Source organism: Lates calcarifer, unplaced genomic scaffold (assembly GCF_001640805.2).
Source record: "Lates calcarifer isolate ASB-BC8 unplaced genomic scaffold, TLL_Latcal_v3 _unitig_5776_quiver_344, whole genome shotgun sequence".
Lineage (NCBI taxonomy): Eukaryota > Metazoa > Chordata > Actinopteri > Centropomidae > Lates > Lates calcarifer.
In genome coordinates, this window is record NW_026117718.1 from 899,657 (window position 1) to 919,406 (window position 19,750).

At 38.9% G+C, this 19,750-nt stretch overlaps 1 protein-coding gene across 4 annotated transcripts; it reads left to right on the plus strand.

The window, feature by feature from the left end:
* Positions 1-59: 59 nt before the first annotated feature.
* Positions 60-19,565, plus strand: LOC108876771 (leucine-rich repeat-containing protein 45; the record flags this gene model as incomplete). 4 transcript variants are annotated; one of them, XM_018666500.2, is given in 16 exon segments in its annotated part: positions 60-198; positions 1,416-1,740; positions 2,365-2,426; positions 2,529-2,599; positions 4,498-4,676; positions 5,879-6,007; positions 6,259-6,371; positions 8,755-8,813; positions 9,032-9,109; positions 11,009-11,144; positions 11,792-11,869; positions 13,290-13,401; positions 13,488-13,558; positions 13,899-13,991; positions 17,888-17,980; positions 19,392-19,565. In XM_018666500.2, coding segments are annotated over 15 exon segments (1,677 nt in total), but the record flags the coding sequence as incomplete, so codon positions are not given.
* Between the last annotated feature and the right edge of the window lie 185 nt (positions 19,566-19,750).

Below are 19,750 nucleotides of genomic sequence, written 5' to 3' on the forward strand. Positions count from 1 at the left end.
AGTACAGTTTAGGTTCGTTTTCAGTGACCCTCACTGGACGAAGGCTGAAAAATGCTAACATTTTATATAACTTCCCCGACCAAGATGCTTTGCGCGGAAATTCACTTCCTAGTTACTCGTCGCTTGGCTTCCTTCGCTTGTCAGCTGTGCTGTCTGGAACAACAACAGCATGGAAGATACTGTGCTGTAGTCGCCGAGGTCTGTAATTTTTATTTTTGAAGGTAGTTATTATTGCTCAGGGGAACCTTTTCCAAGACTTTCTTCATCTGTCGGTTAACCGTTCGATTCCCGCACGAGCCCTTGACTCGTGTGGAGATACTGTAACGATAACGTCGCGCGTCATTCCGATTCAAAATTTGGCAACAACATTTGTGCTTTATCACTAAGCTTCATGTGTTGTAAAACGTTACGCAAGTCTGTTTTCTAAATTATTAGAAGGTATGTTCTGATTCAGTAAACATGACCCACCAAGCAGTCTGTATTTCATACGATTTCAAAATTTTGTACCCTAATTGGTGTCACACAGCTTCCTTCCGCTAACCAACATAACTAGCAAATCAGTTCTTAAAGTTAAAATCATAAATGTATTTTTCTCGGAATAAATGTTGCCGAATTGAAAAGTTGATTATAAAGTTGGCAGGTTTTCACTGTTCATGTCAAGATGCAGTCTAAATCGCTACAGTCGTTACGGAGTTTGACATATTTGAGTACTTGCAATGTCAGTTCTCCAAAGCTAAGCCGTTATTTGCAGAAACTGATTTAGATTTTCTAAAATGCTGGATGTTGAGGTCGGATTTGATTGATCTGAGTGGATCTTGTAGCGATAGCATGGTTTAGATTAGAGCACAGATGTTTTGGGTGGTTATTGGGAAGCACTGACATTTCACCATCAACATTTTCATGCATTCTGCTATTGGACTTTGGTCCTACTGCAGTCCTCCTGTATCCATTTACCCCTGTTCACTGATGGTAATGACCTGCTTGCAGAGAGAGAGAGAGAATCTCCTTTAAGGGTTCTAGAATGTTAGAATCTGTGATCTGCAAGACCTACAATTTTACTAAACACTGTGTTAGTTATAGGGCTGCTGCTAATGATTATTTTCATTATCAGTTCATCTGTCTTATTTTTTTTTCTCTGTTAAACCTTTGGTCCATGAAATGTCACAAATAATGAGAAATGTAATTATGATTTACTAAAGCCCAAGTTAATGTTATCATATAGCTTTCGTTGTCCAACCAGTCCAAAACCAAGGCATATTCAGTTCCAGTCACAGAACTTTAGCTCCAGTTTTAGCTTAAAGCTAAAACGAGAATATTTTTCTTTTTTGCTGGAAAATTTCTTGAAGGATTAAGAAATTATCAAAGTAGTTGCTGATTCATTTTCTATCAGTCGATTAATTTATTGATTGTCTCAGTTCTAGTTTGTCAACAGGACAAGTCCCAGTGGAAAGAAGGAAGAAGTGAAGACAGAATTTGCATCTCGGATGAAAAAGTGAGGCTGGTGATCCAGAATGGAAGATTTCAGGCGGACATATCTGCGTCTGTGTAAGGAGGGAGGTGTGGAGCCCCAGGAGAGTGTTGTGGCCCAGCTCCAGGAGAACAGGACTGCTCAGGGCTCCAGACTGGACCTGAGTGGACAAAGTCTGTCTGTGGATACCTGCTCTGTGCTGGCAAGGGCCTTCCAAAAAGATATCACCTTTACAGAGGTGTTGCTTAGTGACTGTATGCTCAGCGAGGAAGGTGTGTGAGTTTTTAAGACAGACAAACCATCTGCATGTAGTCTGATTTTATTGTTTGTTGCTTTAAATAATTTAATTTTAAATATTTTTGAATGCCCCATAAATCAGAAATTTTGATGCACCTATTTGCTAAGAAAGTGCAATATTATGAGAATTGTACAGGGAAAATTAAAAGATCTGATATAGCACAAAAGATTATTTTTAAATAAAATTTTCAGCGATCTAAACTTGGCAAATATGCAGCAGTAGGCCAACCATTTTAGTTTAAAACCCTTGATAGTGTAGAATAATCCCAGGCCTGTAGCATGAATACTTCAAAAGTAATGACTTAAGGAACTTTACAGTTTTTTCAGCAAGACTCGTTCATTAAGACCCCATAGCCTCTATATCTCAGAAACTAAAGCTGAACATTTTGCAGATTAGTTATTACAATGATAATATTTATAAGTATGAAGCTAATCCAGGATGGTCAATTGATAGGCCTCTGTTGATTTGATATGGAATGATCCCACACAGTACTTGTTGGTAGGATGCATTCATCGTTGTTTTAGCTCTGCATATGAGATTTGATGACAATAAGTATAACATTATATATAACAGTGTCATGCTTGCGTGTGACTCTCAGGTGCCAAAGTTCTCCTGATTGGACTGTTTGGCAACACAGCTGTGAAAACCCTGGATCTGAAGGTACCACCTGGCAAATTAAACTGTTGACACTCTCAGACATTATTGGATTTTATTTCATGAGACATGTACTGATAATTGGCCAATGCAAAATATTCTTCACAGGGAAATAACCTGAGATCAGCAGGGGCTGAGGTGTTGGGAAAGTTGTTGGCATGCAACAAGACTCTGCGTAGGTGAGAATGATGTTCCTCATGTCAGAATATTGTCTGTCGCTGTAATATGGCATACATATTTGCACAATGTAAAAAGAAAAAAGTAAACTGGAATGACCTTGTGTTCTGTATTAACTGGTCATAAAAATATGATCTGGTCCTCACCTAAGTCACTGTATATATCTCTATATAAACAAACTGTAAACAGACACAATTAAGCTAATAACATACAAATAACTACAATCTGTAGTGTAGTGGAACACACCCATTAGATATTTACAGGTAATGTTGGAAAAATTACGTGAACCCTTGGAGTTAATGACTGGTTAAACCTGATTTGGCAGCAGTAACATCAGACGGGAGCTTCTGGTAGTTGCTGATCAGATCTGCACAAAGTTCTTGAAGATTTTTGGACCATTCTTCCTACAGAGCTGCCTCAGCTCAGACACATTCTTAAGATGTTTGGTGTGAACTGCTCTCTTGATGTCCTTCCACAGCATCTCTGTGTTGTAGATAGGAATGTCTTGATCAAGATTTTTTGGCCCAGACCCCCATCCAAGTCTTTTAATACTGGATAAATGCTGATGCCAAGTCCAATCGAATATTTAATTTATGTTACTTAAATGTTGATTAAATAGCCGGTGTACATTTTCATAGAAATTAAAAGATTAGCTTAAATTACATCAAAACTATCAATTATCAAACTATCAAAAATATCAAATTAATCCAATGAAATACAACAAAATAACCTTAACTCCAGGTCCAGCTACTATCTGTTTCTGGAGATTTCATCCACATCTCACGATCCTCATCAGAAGATGGAGTTTGCTCCATTGACAGTTGTCATCTGGAACCTCTCCATAACAACAAGCTTAGTGAAGACCCTGAGATGTGGTTGAAGTGTTGAAAAACGTATTAAGTGGACCATCAGTGATTATTTTGTCAAACTACTATTTACTAAGGTAAAAAAAACTCTCTCAAGCAAATCATATCAACCTTAAATAAGCTTGACAGGTGTATTGTTTATGTTATAATCAAACTTATAAATAAATTTGTTAAATCATTGATTCACAAATCACCTAATTTTTGTATAACCGCTTCCATTTATTTATTTATATCTGTTTATAAAATTTACAATGTAGCCAGTGATGATTATGCTTAAGAATTCAAGAATGGGAGGTCTGCTTTTACATTTAATATCACCATTCCTTATTTGAGTTGACATGTGTAACTATGGCTGCAGTGTTTTCCCATTGTCTTGGCAGGGCGCCCCGCCCCGCCAATGCGACCTCCCACACTCCCAAGAACGGCAAAATTTTAAAAAATGAAAAGATTGTTTATGTTTATGTGTTTCTCTCTCCACTTCCTGTTTCATGTGCTTCTCTGCCTATTTGTCTGCACACATATGCTCCAACAAGTGTTGAAAGTCTTTGTAAATCATAGATGGACAGACGCCGACCGTAAATGTCCGAAAGTCTAAATTATCAGCCTTTTGTTACGCGTGATGAGCCAGGCCCTAGTTCTCTCCTCCGGTATCCCCATATAATTGTGTAACTTATCAAGGTTAATCCCTCCATCAGTCTTACTTATGCTGAATGATTGCTTGGTCACCCCTTTGCCCAGTTATTGAGAAAGACCTGAGTAATGTATTAATTGATCTTGAAGCCCAAATGAATCATGTATTTATATGATATTGATATATCTGCTCATAACTCACAATTATTACAGATATTTATATTGAATATGACTGCTACTACATATTCCAGCAGTCAACTAATAAGTTATTCATCTGTCATCCAACTCTCAAACAGGACATAAACTAGATTTTTGAGACTAAAGTAACTCCACAGTGCTGCAACAGTGAATAATTTCCCATTGATTAACATGTGATGCTTAAAGCTTCTAAATGGTGTTTGCAGGCTGGTGTTGGAGTGGAATGCCTTGGGTGTGTGGGATGAGGCCTTTTCACTTTTTTGTGAGGGTCTGGCCTCCAATAGCATGCTGATGGAGCTGGACCTGCGCAACAATCAGATCAACCATCATGGAGCATCTGAGCTTGCTCTGGCACTCAAACGCAACACCACCCTGGAGGTGCTAGGTGATTCACAATGAATTCACAATAAAATACACTTTCACTTCATCTGTACTGTATATGAATCTGTTCAACATTAAGTGGCATGATGTTCTTGATTTGATTTTTTTATTTGTTAGAATTGTTTCCTGACTGATGATACAGTGGTTTAAACAGCTTTATAGTGATATTGCACATGCTATGCACACTGCACTGTAAAGCCATAGAAACAGAATTATTTAGTAGTTCAGCCAGGAAACTCAACTGCAGTTTTGTTTAGTCAGTCTTTGAATTGAATAATTTTGGGTAGAATATCTCACAGCTTAAGGTAATGATCCCGTAACATTGGTGCCACGGTAATAATAATAAAAAAACCCTTCCTAGATCATTGTCATACATCACTTCAAAAGGCCTATATGAAATGTGGTGAAGCCTGTACATTGTCACAGTAATTTTGTGAGCATAAATCTTTGTTATTCAGACTGTTCTTAATCTGTAAAACCAGCTTTTCTGCTTACGTTGAGATTCATCAAATCAGGACATTGCAGAGGGGCGATACGGTTGTGCAGTGGTTAGCACTGTTGCCTTGCAGCAAGAAAGTTCTGGGTTTGAATCTGCCAACTGGCTCTGGCCTTTCTGGGGAGTTTGTATGTTCTCCCTGTGTCTACAACAGTTGCACTTAGGGAATCCCATAGTTCAAAGACTTGCTGGTCAGGTTAAGTGACTGTAAATTACCTATACATGTAAAATAAGTGTTGTCCAGCTCTACGTCAGTCCTGAGACTGACTGGCAGCTGTCCTGGGTGTACCCCACTTTTCACCTAACAGCCAAACAAAGAAACTATGGTTCATTCATAAATACATGTAATGTACTTGATATCAGGAACGGTCAAGAATCACTTTTGCTTGTTTTGTTGTAAAACAACAATAATTATTTTAGGTGCTATGTGTGAAGTATTAAGACAACAAAGCACGAAAAGCTGAACTGTATATTATTTTTTTCAGCTGCTCTCATTTGTCTCCTCATAGTTTTAAATAACCCTACCTTAAATGTATATCTTTGTTTAGAAGATTCATTTTTTTGTTGCTGGCTGTCTTATAAAACACTAACACAAATGCCCTTTTGTCTGTTGTAGTCAGCCTGACGTTGTTTCTGCTTTGATGAATATGCATCTTCTGACTGAATGATGGTTTAGACTAACCTCCCTTAATGACTGTTACTGTTCACAGATCTGAGGTGGAACAACATTGGTCTGCTGGGTGGCAGGTCTCTGCTAGAGGCTTTACAAAAAAACAAGAGCATAGTACAGCTAGAGATGGCGGGGAACAATATTCCCAGTGATACACTCAAAGCACTTGGTAAGTTTTTATTCTGAGTAATAATTCAAGCTACATCTGTGAATGCAACTGAAACATTATGGCTTCAGTTTAAATAATTTATTTCAACTCTCATTGCTGGGAAAGCAATAGCACTACTATAATGTAGACTGATTTGAGTGTGGGACAGCTTATCACCCAGTCATACCTCTTACCATGCGTGCTGTCCCCTCTGGACCCATGTCTCTGTCTTCATTTATTACCATTCATTACTTGTTGTTTAACCCTTTCAGAGCAGACCACAGAGCACAACTCAGACAGACAATCCACCCTCAGAGAGAGCCGCAGCAGGACACAGGTCCTCACCACAGAGATTCAGACACTGAAGGACAAGAAGGGCCGCCAGGTAACACTCACACTAAAGCATGAAATAATTCTGATACTCTTAGGGTGCTTTCACATCTGTAGCCTGATTAGTTTGCAAAGACCAATGAGATATTTCTCTTTTAAGTCTTTTTTACTTTCTGATTGATCAGGAAAAATCCCCTCACCCATGTGCTGATGTGCATATGGATTTGCAATAATTAATAGGCTTGTTATTGTTCATTTGTGGTGTGAGGTCTTCAGTTGAGCGTTTAATGCTGATATAATGTGTTTGACAGTTAATGTATAGGGAACATTTTATAGGGTAATCTCATGGGTACTATGTGATGTCATAGACCTGCACTTATATACTTAAGTCACCAATATCAGTACTGTTTAGAATCCTTCAGAAAAATACTTTGAAATGAGTTACAGGGTCAGAAATATCAGTTCTTCTCCACAAGGTTTCATTTCACAACACACTTGAGCCCTTTGTAGATTCAACTGTAAAGCATAAAGTTAGAAAGCAACAAAATATCCATTACTGGCCAGCGATTCCTATGTCTGACCTTTGCTTTTAGTTGTTTATTAATGTCAATTTTTGTTGTCTAATGCCAGGGGTATTAGAAACCAGTTAAAGAGGAAATGTTTATTTTTATACTGTCAAGTGCTGACATTGATTTAATCCAAGAAGGTCATACCTCAGAAACAGATGTATCATTTTGGAGGAGTCAGTGGGAAGGATGTGTGGTTTTCATTTGGAAGTCAGCAGGTGTTGCAGTATTAAAGGGAAGTCTGCAGGACACATTATCAGTACTAAGGACACAGATGGCAGATGGATAATTGATGAGCAAAAAAGGTAATATTTTAACAGCTGAGAGCAAAATGAACTATTTTAATGTCATTTCCCTCTGAAAGGTCATATGGGGAGGGGATTTTAACACACAGATGGCCTCACAGAAGTAAGGAAACATGTGAATTACTCTGTGTATGTGAAAGGCTTCACACAGATGTCCAAACCAAAAAATATACATATACAGATTTTTTACTGATATTATCAGATAAACTGGACAAGGTGGTTAAGTTAATATATAGACCACCTATGAATATTTGTAATAGGGATTATTGGAATTTAAATGCAACTCTGTTAAATAATGACGATTCATAACCAGGAGTCAAAAAATAGTTATAAACCACTGGAGACAAGCTTTTTTTACTTAACATTTATGGGAAGTTTGGGGAATTAATGAAATATGAAATTGGGAATTTTGCTGTGCCATTGGGCAACTATAACTAGATTAATCTGAGCTCAGAAAAATGTAGTTAAACATCCTCCAATTTTTTTTTTTTAGAACCTAAGGGGTTTTTTTTTTTTTTTTTTTTTTTTGATCAAGGAGGTAATGGTTAGAACAAGGGGGATAAATTCAGAGTGTGAAAACTACAACTACAAAGAAATGTTACAGATATTCATTTCTACCAAAATGTAAATATAGTCAATCATGAAAATCAAAAAGAAACTCCTAAAAAACATATGAATAAGCCACATTCTTGATTGCCATTTTTGAGGAGGCCATAAAATTGAAGATTTCACCCCAGCATTTTGTCAAGGTCTAATTAAATTGTTCCCTAAACTAAAGAAAGATAAAGTCCACACAGTCCAATCAGTCCACTGAATAATGATGCAAAGGTATTTGAATTAATATTTGCTAAAAGATTAAAGCTAGTGTTGGATGATGTCATGGATGAAGAACAGTTTGTGTGTGTGTTTATGTGTGGAAGAAATGTATGTTAATATCAGACTAGATATCATTGGTTACAATGATTATATATTGGACAACAGTTTAATTATGTCAGTTTCTATTAAGTGTTCCAATATAATTAATCACGTGTTTTTGGATTGGATCTGGTTTTTGAAACCAATTTCTAAAACCTTATAATGCATGTAAGAAGTCAGTGAAATAATGGTCCTACACCTAGATTTACAATTGCTCAAGGAATAAGACAAGGTTGTTGCTTTAGTTTTGTGCTTGTCTTTTTCTCCTTGTCTCACAAATTATGCCATTACATCTTACAAGAGATCAGTTCCAGGGTATTGTGACCCTAGGAAGAGACTTAGGGTTATGCCACCTAATAGATGATACAACAGGTTTTATCCAAAAAAGTGCAGAGGTTATTAAAGTCACTAAATGCCATGAACTGAGGCCAACTGCTGTCACCAGGCTCAGTTAAAGAGCAAGCAACAAACCACCTCTCAAGCCTACAGGTGGTGTGTTTGATTCTTTAAAGAGATTTTAGTCCTGTTTTGATATGCACAATCTTTTGTACACCAAATTTTGAGTGAAATATCACTTTTAATTATCTGTGAATATAACAGATTTAAGATAAGGTTTATGGTCATAACTCAGGTTCTTCTTTCTTTCTTTCAGCTCCTCAGCCTGATGGAAACCATAGACAGACAGAGGGAAGAAACAGGACGCTCAAACAGGTGAGAACAGGTGGAAATATGTTTGGTTTTGCAGTCTTCAACCTTTATATTTGCACTGGAAAGGAAATTAACCTTGGGAAATGAAGCAGTTAGGAAGCACATTTTTCATTATATTAACAGCAGTATAACATTCACTCTTCTTCTTACTAGAAAACAATGTTGAGATTATAAAACAAACATTTGTCAGTGAGCTCATTACCTCCTTTCTCTTTCATTAGATCCACTTCCATTCAGATAGGCCGACTCCAGGAAGCTCTGAATGAGAGGAAGTCAGCTGTCAACTCTCTCACTGCCAAGTAAGCATTTCATCTTCCTTTAGTCCATGTTCACAATATGAGAAACAGTGCTGTCTGTGTCTAGGTATTGTGTGTACATGAGTGACTTAAATAATTTTTCAGCCAAGCACAAGATTGTATGAACTACAGTATAACCTAGTATAAACGGTGCAACCCCCCACCCCCACTGACTCGGCCCTCCTTGCACACTCATGCAAGTTGAATATTTAATCGTGTGCTTCAGAACCAACTATTATCACTGAAGGCTCTCAGGAGCACAGACAACCCTACCAAACATGTCCAGTTAAACATTATCATTTAACTTGTCTTAGAACACATCAACACCTCTGCTGAGGTTATTAGGCCATTTGTTTTCAGTTTTTCACAAATTCACTCTCTAAAGTCCTTTGAATTCAAGCTTAATTTTAATTCAACCCTTTCATGCACAGATTGCAAGGATTTTTTGTGTTGTGTTTTTATTCTCACATGTCCACTCAGATGGACTGCATGTGTTTGAGTTTTCAATTGAAGAACTATGTATTTAACAAACAAATCAATTATATACACTGCCTGGCCAAAAAAAAAGTCGCCACCTGGATTTAACTAAGCAAACAGGTAAGACCCTCCTATTGGATAATTACTGCATGGGCGATTATCTTTCAGCTGGCAACAAGTTATTTAACCCCAAATGATTCAATGAGTAGCTTCTCATTTCTTAAACAACCATGTCGAAAGACACATCCTATAGTTGTTGAAAAGATGTTAGTCTGTTTGAGAAGGGTCAAATCATTGGCATGCATCAAGCAGAGAAAACATCTAAGAGATTGCAGAAACTACTAAAATTGGGTTAAGAACTGTTCAACGCATTATTAAAAACTGGAAGGATAGTGGGGAGGAAGAAATATAGCCGGAAAAAAATCCTGATTGATCGTGATCAGCGATCACTTAAAAAAAGTTAAAACGTTAAAAGTCAGGGCTATGTTTAATAGTGAAAGTAAGAGCATTTCCATATGCACAATGCGAAGGGAACTCAAGGGATTGGGACTGAACAGCTGTGTAGTCTTAAGAAAACTACTAAGTGAGGCTAATCAGAAAAATTCTGTTTGTTAGGGAGCATAAAGATTGGACTCTGGAGCAATGAAAGAAGGTCATGTGGTCTGATGAGTCCAGATTTACCCTGTTCCAGAGTGATGGGGGCATCAGGGTAAGAAGAGAGGCAGATGAAGTGATGCACCCATCATGCCTAGTGCCTACTGTACAAGCCTGTGGGTGATCTGGGGTTGCTGCAGTTGGTCAGGTCTAGGTTCACCAACATTATTTGCCCAGAGAATGAGGTCAGCTGACTACCTGAATATACTGAATGACCAGGTTATTCCATCAATGGATTTTTTTCTTCCCTGATTGCACGGGCATATTCCAAGATGACAATGCCAGGATTCATCGGGCTCAAATTGTCAAAGAGTGGTTCAGGGAGCATGAGATATCATTCTCACACATGGATTGGCCACCACAGAGTCCAGACCTTAACCCCACTGAGAATCTTCGGGATGTGCTGAAGAAGACTTTGCACAGTGGTCCGACTCTCCCATCATCAATACAAGATCTTGGTGAAAAATTAATGCAACACTGGATGGAAATAAATCTTGTGACATTGCAGAATGCGATGCGAATTCACTGTAATATTCTACAGCCCAAGGTGATGTTCTCAAATGTATTGTTTTGTCTAATAATAAATTTACTGTCCTATGTGATAATGAAAAGCATGAAGCTGGAACAAAGAAAATACAAGGAAATATTCAAATTTTTTTGCTTAAAATGGTTACTCAATAACCAAAATAGTTGCTGATTCATTTTCTGTCAATTGACTCATCATCAACAGCTCTACCTGTAACAATGATCACATAATGATTTGATATGCAGACTGCAGATGACCGAGGCTGCCCTTGCCCTCTCTGAGCAGAAAAATCACAACATGGGAGAACTGCTGACTCAAGTGAAGGTTGAGAAAGAAGAGCAGTGGGAACGCCAGAGCAGAGAGAGGAAGAAAGAACAAGAGGTAAGGCCAGGTGAGAGGACAGAAAACAATGTAAAAACAAGTAGTTTCACCTTCGTGGGAGGAAACGACTATGATGATTATGATGATGAGGTGTATATGGCGTCATCAAGCTTTTTTTATTCAAGTACTTTTCTTTCAACAAAAGAAAAAACTGGTCTTAGTACACAAAAGATGAACCCATCATCAATGGTATTTTACCATTCCAGACTAGTTAAGTGATACTAATTTTAATGCACTGCTTTTATTATTTGGTGACTGTATTTTCTTTTGCTGCTTTTTATATTCTGTGCTCAGAATTGAATCTGTCAACTTTTATCTACTGAATCATTACTGTTAACCACTTCAATTAAGACATTTTTTGGTGAGAAACAGTAATTTCATATGTCATGCAGGGCATATGTCTTAAGCATGAGCTTATAGCTGGTTTGATCACCCCAGAGCTAACTGAGTAAGTTGTTCACCAGAGAAGAGAGTCTGAGTAGGTTCACAGTGTAACAGGCCCTGATGTGGAATAAAATTCATCAAAACAGCGACACATCCTAACAAACTGACACATCATGACACAAAATCACTTCCAAGATATGACTGTTATAAATGTATGCTGTTATAAAGTTATGCTCCGCCTCATGCTGTTTTCCATCCTGTAGGACTGTGTGCACAGAGAGGGCAAACTCCTCAGAGAGGTCCAAAACTTGTCCGAAACCAACATCCAACTCAAGAGTAAAGTAAGAGTGATGTCTGTTCAGAACTGAGTGTGTGAATTAATGTGTTCCGTAAAGAGGTTGTCTGTGTCCTCAGCCCAGACTGGGAGCTGATTCCACAGAAGAGCAGCCTAATAGCTGAAAGCTCTGTCTTGCTCTATTAAGATAATAGGGGGCTATGGAGTCTTTAAGATATAATGGAGTTTGGTCATTGAGGGTCTTTGTGTAAGGACAAGGTTTGTGAATTATTCTCTGGATTTTACAGGGAGCCCTTGTAGAGAAGGTAACACGGGAGAAATAAGATCTCTCTTTCTTGTTCCCGTCAGTACTCATGCTGCAGCATTTTGGATCAACTGGATGCTTCTCATAGAGTTACTGGGACGTCCTGATAATAAGGAATTACAGTAGTCCAGTTGAGAGGGAACAAATAAATGGACAAGATTTTCAGCATCCTTTTGAGACAGGCTGATTCTGATTTATATATTATTGTGTAGGTGGAAGAGGGCTTCCCTAGAGACTTTCTTTTGTCATTATTAACTACATAACCAGATTATGTTTTTCTGAGGTGTTTAGGGCCAAACACAATAACTTCTGTTTGAATTTAGTGGCAAAAATTGTAGCTCATCCAGGCCTTTATGTCTTTAAGACATTAATGAAGTTTGACTAGCTGATAAATTTAATCCAGCTTCATAGATAATAGAGATTTACGTGGTGCTTTTGTATAATGCTCCCTAAAGGAAGAATATAAAGACTAAAAAGTAGTCTTCTAAAACAAAACTATATGGAGAACTGTAGCAAGCACTATGGCTAACTTTTGTGTGCATGGAAGAGTCTTCTTTAACATGAACAAACAGGAATTTATTTGCTAAATCTGACTTAAACCAGCCTAGTGTGGTTCCTTTAATCCATTGTCTGAGGCCATGAGAAGATTGGAACTTTTGGTGCTATAATGCACCCTAAATGTTTGAAAATCTTCATACCATTCCTATGCAGATAATCATATAATTGATTTGCAACAGCTTCTTCAAGGATTTTGGAAATGAAGGTCAGGTTGGCTGTAAATCCATAGTTGGCTAAAATATCTGGATCGTAGGTAGAGTGGCTCTTTAAGGAGAGGTTAAATTACTACAATCTTAAAAACCAGAGGTACGTAGTGTGTTGATAAGGATAAATTGATCAAGTCTAATATCGAAGTGTTAGATAAAGGTAAAAAATCCTTGAATAGCCTACCTGGAATAGGGTCTAAAAGACAAGATGATGATTTAGATAAAGTAACTGTTGAAGTTAGCTCAGAGTCTAAATCAGATATTACAGTGGATTCTAAGGCTACTGTACTAGACAATACATCTGCCAGTTATGGCAGTTGTGTTAGATGTGAGCGTAACTGTTTTGTGTGTGTGTATGTGTGTGCATGTGCACGTGCGTGCATGCGCACGTGTGTTAGGTGGAGGAGATGGAGCGCAGGTGCAAGTCTCAGCAGCACCAGATCTTTGAGCTGAAACAAGAACTGACCAACAACACAGCTGAGCTAAAGCTGCGACTAGCACAGGCAGAGGGTAACACACACATAATGAACACAAACACACACGGTCTTTTTCACATGAAACCTAGTGCAAATTTCTTGTGTATCACCCTCTGACAGACCGTCTGGAAACAGAGAAACGAAGGTCCAAACAAGTCCTGGAGGACATGGACAATCTCCGACAGAAAGAGGTGCTTTCTTGAAATTCCAAGCATGTTGCAATGGAATTTAACAATACAGAGAGACTCTCTCTGATAATAAAATCCTATTGTCACTATGAACTTGTCAAAGAAACCAGTGTAGAGACTCCAGGAAATTACTGCATCGGGCCAAGAAATAATCCACCATATAACAACCTTTTACATTTGACTCTTTGTATTGATAACACAAACAAGATGTAATGTGTTTAATTGATGCACTTTATAGGTGCTGGGAGCTAATTTTGTTACCATTGGACAGTCAATGCATTTTATTTTATCTAATAGATGCAGATTTATTACAGTGATAAAATGCTAAAAATTAAAATTATAGGTGGAGCATGTGAATCGACATCTGGAGGAAAGTGAGAGAACTCTGCAAGAGCGCATCTTCAAACTGGAGGGACAGCGGATACAACTGGAAGAGGTCAGAATTCAGAGTATCTGGGTTTAAAAGAACACAATCTGGGGTATCCTAATAGCTGGATGATTTAGGCTATTGGCAGTAACTGACAGTAACATCTTTGGTACGATTCTAGCTGGGAATCTAGTAAAAGCAAAAATCATCTTAATCTTTAAGAAAAAAGATAACCCAATCAGTGTAATACATACATTAAGTCAACAAGGTAACTGCTAAAACAGACTATAGATTATAGTTATTTGCGTTCATGGCATATCAGAGTTATGAGTTTCCAATTTATAAATAGCTCACATCAACATTCAAGTTAGAATTATGACTGGGAAACTCAGATTTTCCAAAAAGCTCATATATATCCAGCTTGGCACTTATAATACATGCCAGAAGTTAGAGCCACAGTTCAGTGTAATTAAACTCAAATTAATGGTGCTATTATGTCCAGTGTACAGGATAGATTAGACCCTGCTCCAGTTTCAACTTATCAAGCCAGGAGGAGGATTATAGATGCCATACAGTGCTGTTGAATCTTGTTTTGAGGCATCTTGAAAAGAAAACACATGATTGTCGCTCCTCTGTTTGATTCTGCTTTCATTGTATCAGCTTCACATCCTTGCACATAGGCTGCTGTCAAATTTTAACATGGATTTTAAATTATGTTTATTCTTAAGTTTGCAGAAGACTGCACAATGAGGAACAGATATGTACCACTTTTGAATGTGTGCCACAAACTGACAGGCTGACAGCTCATATATTGTATATGAGCTGCATATGAGCTGCTGAGTTTAATTTGCATTCATCAAGGTGGGGGTTGTATAGGTGACACAAACACATGTATAAGATCAACATCTTCATTCATTCATTCAAACATTCTATTACTAGCTGTGTTTCCTCTAGCTTATGCCTTTCCTTTCTCTTGCTGCTCTCACTGATAGATTTGGTGACAAGTGACAATGACGACAGTGACAGTGATGTTGACCTGGTGTCATGTGTTTGTATAGCATGTATACAAGTATTGCATTGATTGCCTTTTTGTGTTTACTATTAGTGACTGCTTTTTGTAGCCTTATCGCCCTTCAGAGACTTGTCTGTGTACAAAACCAGCTCTGCAAGCATACCACCATTATGATGAGCTGAACTCTTGCAGTTCATTAACATGGGTTCTAGAGATGCACCGATACCAGCATCAGGTGTCTGTCCGATACCCTGTTCCTGTACTCATACTCATATTCATAAAAGTGTCCCGATACCACTTTACGGCAGCGTGACGTTCAGTATGAACTGTAATGGCATTAGTAAGTACTCATATTGGTACTCAGTATCAGCAAGTACTCAAATGTAAGTACTTGTAATTGCATTGAAAACATGTGGTATCAGTGCATCCCTAATGGGTTCTGTTTCATTCATCCTGACCGCCAGAGGCAGTTATTAACACTGAATGATATCCAACTCGCGCATGCACAGGTCAAGTAGTTCATCATCAACAAAGTGACGTGTGATCTGGGATGACAGGCGTGGAGTATTTAAGTCCATGTCATCATGAAAGACATACCTTACATCTTAAGATCTAAGAGCCCTGTAACTACACAGTTGGAGCTACGGTTTTTGTCCTCCAAGGGCTGGCTGCTGGCTTTCAAATTAGTGTTTAGCTTCCTGTTAGAGATAGTTAAGCTCAGTGGCTCCCTGACTGCTGAGAACATCACCGCTAGTCTGAGGTGCATTGTTGATGAGTGGGGCTTGGGAGGTAAAGTTAGTGCATCTGTACACTACACTGCAAAAACATGACTTGACATCACAACATATTATTGTTTTGGTTTGGGTGGAGGGCACGTCTTAATGATGACGTCATGACTGATCGACTTAAATTGGCATGATTAATCCAACTTCAAAAAGTAATCAAAATGCTTATCCCTACTCACCACACATCTGATGGCAGAGCCTTGGCTTCCATGTAGAATGCCAGCAGTTACAGACTGGGCCAGATGCCAGCCGTGGAACCATCTATCTCTTCCCTCACTGTGTCACCCAATGAGGTGCTGAGACCAGACGCTTGCTGTCCAAGGCCACAGTGTCGTATTACAGATGACTTTTTGGTTAAATGTTATGATACGGCAGCACACATGGGCCATACTGGAAACTCTCTTTCCCACCTAATATTAGTCCTGTCTCAGTCTTTGCAAACCACCAGCATGGATGCTTCCATTCAGTAACCAAGCCTGGTCCCCACTTCTAGAGCCGGGCCAGAGAGCTCTCCGCACTCTCCCTGTAGTTCCAGGGGAATTGTTTGGCCAAGGACTTATGCCCCTATTAAGACAGCGACCTCCACCAGGTTATAGTGCTAGCTGCCCTCAGCTTATCCAGGAAGCTACACACAGACCTCACAATCCTTTGACTGACTTGACCATCACTGCGGTCATCCAGAATCCATATAACCATATTTTCATACGTAACTAATTTTTTTACATCTCTACTGTCCAGTATCCATGACAAAAACACAACATTAGCCTAAAGCCATTTCAATGTAAAGTGGTTATGGTGTAGCAGTGTAGCTTGCGATTGGTATGACTGGTCAGGGCTGCTTGGGCTGTGGGGTGTTTGATTCTACTTTTTCAGGTGGGTTATAAAATCTGCACCTTCAATCAGTTATTCAGATGACACTGACTTTGTTCACATCCAACATTCTAGTGAATGGAGAGCAAGACTGTTGACAGCGAAGACAACATTAAGAAAGTTAAAGAAAGACTGTTACTTGCTGTTTTTTGGGAGCACACATTCAACAAAAACAAACCTACTCACCACCATCAGTTATTCTCTGTCAGTGAATGAAAGAATGTAAATATATTACCATGGGATATGTCATTACAGCAAGATATGTCCTAACAACAATAAACCTGCTTACTGTTGCAGTGGTAGTTCAGCAGGTGAAATCACACACTGAACCATAAACCAGTTCCCACATCAGAGGCTCCCACAGCAGTATCCGTACACTGTGATGCCTAAGTGAATTCCACCTCTACATACATTTACAAAGCACAATAAGAAAACACTGTGCGAAAAGAATAGGTTTACAAGGAGACTGTATCAGTGTCTCTACAGCTGGGATTGAGAGGGTGTAGTATTAAACCTTGTGTTTCAGAAGCCCAGGATGATTTCATTTTCAGACTCCGCAAGCCAACAAATGCATCTATATTTATATATAATTTGTAGTATGGACTCCAGCAGCAACAAAAATTTTACTGAAACTACCCATCTAGGTTTCTTAAGTAATATTCTCATGGCATCATTAGAAGCTACTTTAAGTATTTGTAAACTTGCTTTTCTGTAGTTTGACCACAAGTGTGCAGTACAGAGTGGTGTATAGTATGCTCTAAATACAGACATCTATCATACATCATGTGGTATTGCCTACAAATATCTTCATCATCTGCCATTTGTCAATTAATAAAATGTCTAAGATACTTTACCTTATTACAAACACTAAGACTATTATCACCACAATATCATCACAACTGAGCAAGATGCAGTCAGATCCTCAATCTGATGGCAGCCTTGTCATTGTCAATAAACTGTTTTGCATTACACCAGTCAGCACCAAGCCTAACCACATTTATTACCCAAGCTTCTTATTCCATAGAACAGCTTCACCCTGTTACTTTTCCTAACCGTATTTAACCAGGAAATTCAGTCACACAAATCCACTTGCTTCTCTTTGCAAGAAGGGAATCTCCCACTTCTCAGGTCAAGCTGGAAGTGAATGTAGAACATGGGAACACCTTTGTGCTGGAGTGTTGGATTATTAGTGTCTGCCCTGTCAGTGAAAAGGTGTGGATGGTGGACACAGTTTAATAAACATCTATACATATAGCTGTAATGTGATATTGTGAAAATGTCATTTACATCTGTTACAGGAGCTGATTAAGGCTAAAGCACTGTGTGTGTCAGAGAGGGCCCAAGCAGAGGAGGAACTGGGAAGAGTGCGAGCTCAAGTGCGCCTGGAAGAGGTGGGTCATAAAATCTGCATCTGTGATCAGTTATTCAGATGACTTTATTATAAACCAAAGTGTCTGGTGAATGGAGAGCAAGATACCTCAAAAACTGATAGCCAACTGCCATCATTAAAGGCAATAATAATAATATTGTTGAACTCTTCTGTAGCTGCACCATCAGACCAAAGATAACAGTCCTATACAAGAATTGTCAGTACAATACCTGAGTTTCTTCACTTTGAGGACTTAACTTTTCTTCAAAAACTTTTTTCACTTTGTTAAAGAAGGCAAAGTGGGGTGGCATAGTGGTGCAGTGGTTAGCACTGTCGCCGCACAGCATAAAGGGTTCACAGAAAATCTCAGGCCCGCTTCAGGCCTTTGCATGTTCTCCTGTGCCTGCTTGTGTTCTTTCCGGTTACTCCGCTTCCTCCCACAGCCCAAAGACATGCTAGTTAGGTTAATTGGTGACTCTAAATTGGCTGCAGGTGTGAATGTGAGTGTGAATGGTTGTTTGACTTTATGTGTTGGCCCTGCAATGGACTGGTGATCCGTACAGGGTGTACCCTGGCCAATGTCAGCTGGGATAGGCTCCAGCATTCCCGCAACCCTTAAAAGGTAAGCGGTATAGATAATGCATGGACGGATGGAAAAGAAGGCAAAGTTCTCAACTGTTAAATATTGCCTAAGCTACAGAAAACTTTAACAAAAGAAGTAATCTTACAATAAATTAGCAACATTTTGATTTAGAAAACAAGTACGTAAACAAGATTATGAGTCTGAACTTGCTTCCAGTGCCTGCTCTGGGTCATTGACAGTCTTCAGTATTCTGAGTTATGATCAGGATGGCTCCAAGATGCACTGAGGTGTGCTAGCCAGCTTCAGTTATGACTAGTGTCACAGTGTAGGTAGTAATGTTTCACTTTAGATCTAAAGGCTTTCATAACCACCAAGCCTTGCAGCTATCCAGCTACTAACAGGCTGCAGTGTGTACTGAATGCTTAATTGTCAACAATGAGAAATGAGGTCTTACCTGAGCTCAACTCACTTTCCATGGTTGTTCCACTTGTTCCTCACATTGTCACTTAATCATCTGGGCAGCCGGAGCCAGGTCTGACACCCTTCTCTCATGTCGCCAACTGTACACTGAGTTTTGTTTCATTTCATAAACTAAGCCACGTCCTCTGGGATGAGGGTTATCAATCATTGTCCATCTTTGTTTCAGCAAATATTTGCTATTTGTATTCATCTGCAGCACACTACTCTCATGCTTCCCACATCTCTGCTGTGATTGTGATGTTTTAAAGGTCCTATCTACAGCAAGAAGTTATGGTTATCATGAAGAATCTAGAAAAATTAAAGGTTAAACATACATATACAACACTTAAGTTTCTCCGTCATCTTCTTTCATATTGTTTCCTCTGAGTAGCAGGAGCATGTGTCAATGTTAGAGGAGAAGCTTCGCTCGGTGCGTTCTTCCCTGCAGGAGGTCCAGCACCACTGCTCCCAGCAAAAGCAGACCATCTCTGAGCTGCAGGCTAAAACCGGTCAGCAGAGTGTCGAGATGGACGGACTGCGGCGCAGGATAGAGGAGCTCCAGCAGGTTAGGATGCACTGTTACACATAGAACATTTCAGGCTCACAATGTGTGGGCATCATCATATTCCATATCCTGTGTTCACAACATAGATTTACATTACAATTGAACTAATAGTTTGCATTATAAGCTCCTGCAGAAATGCAGTGTGAATGCTGCAACCTGAATGCATTGCTGAAGCAAAACGGCTG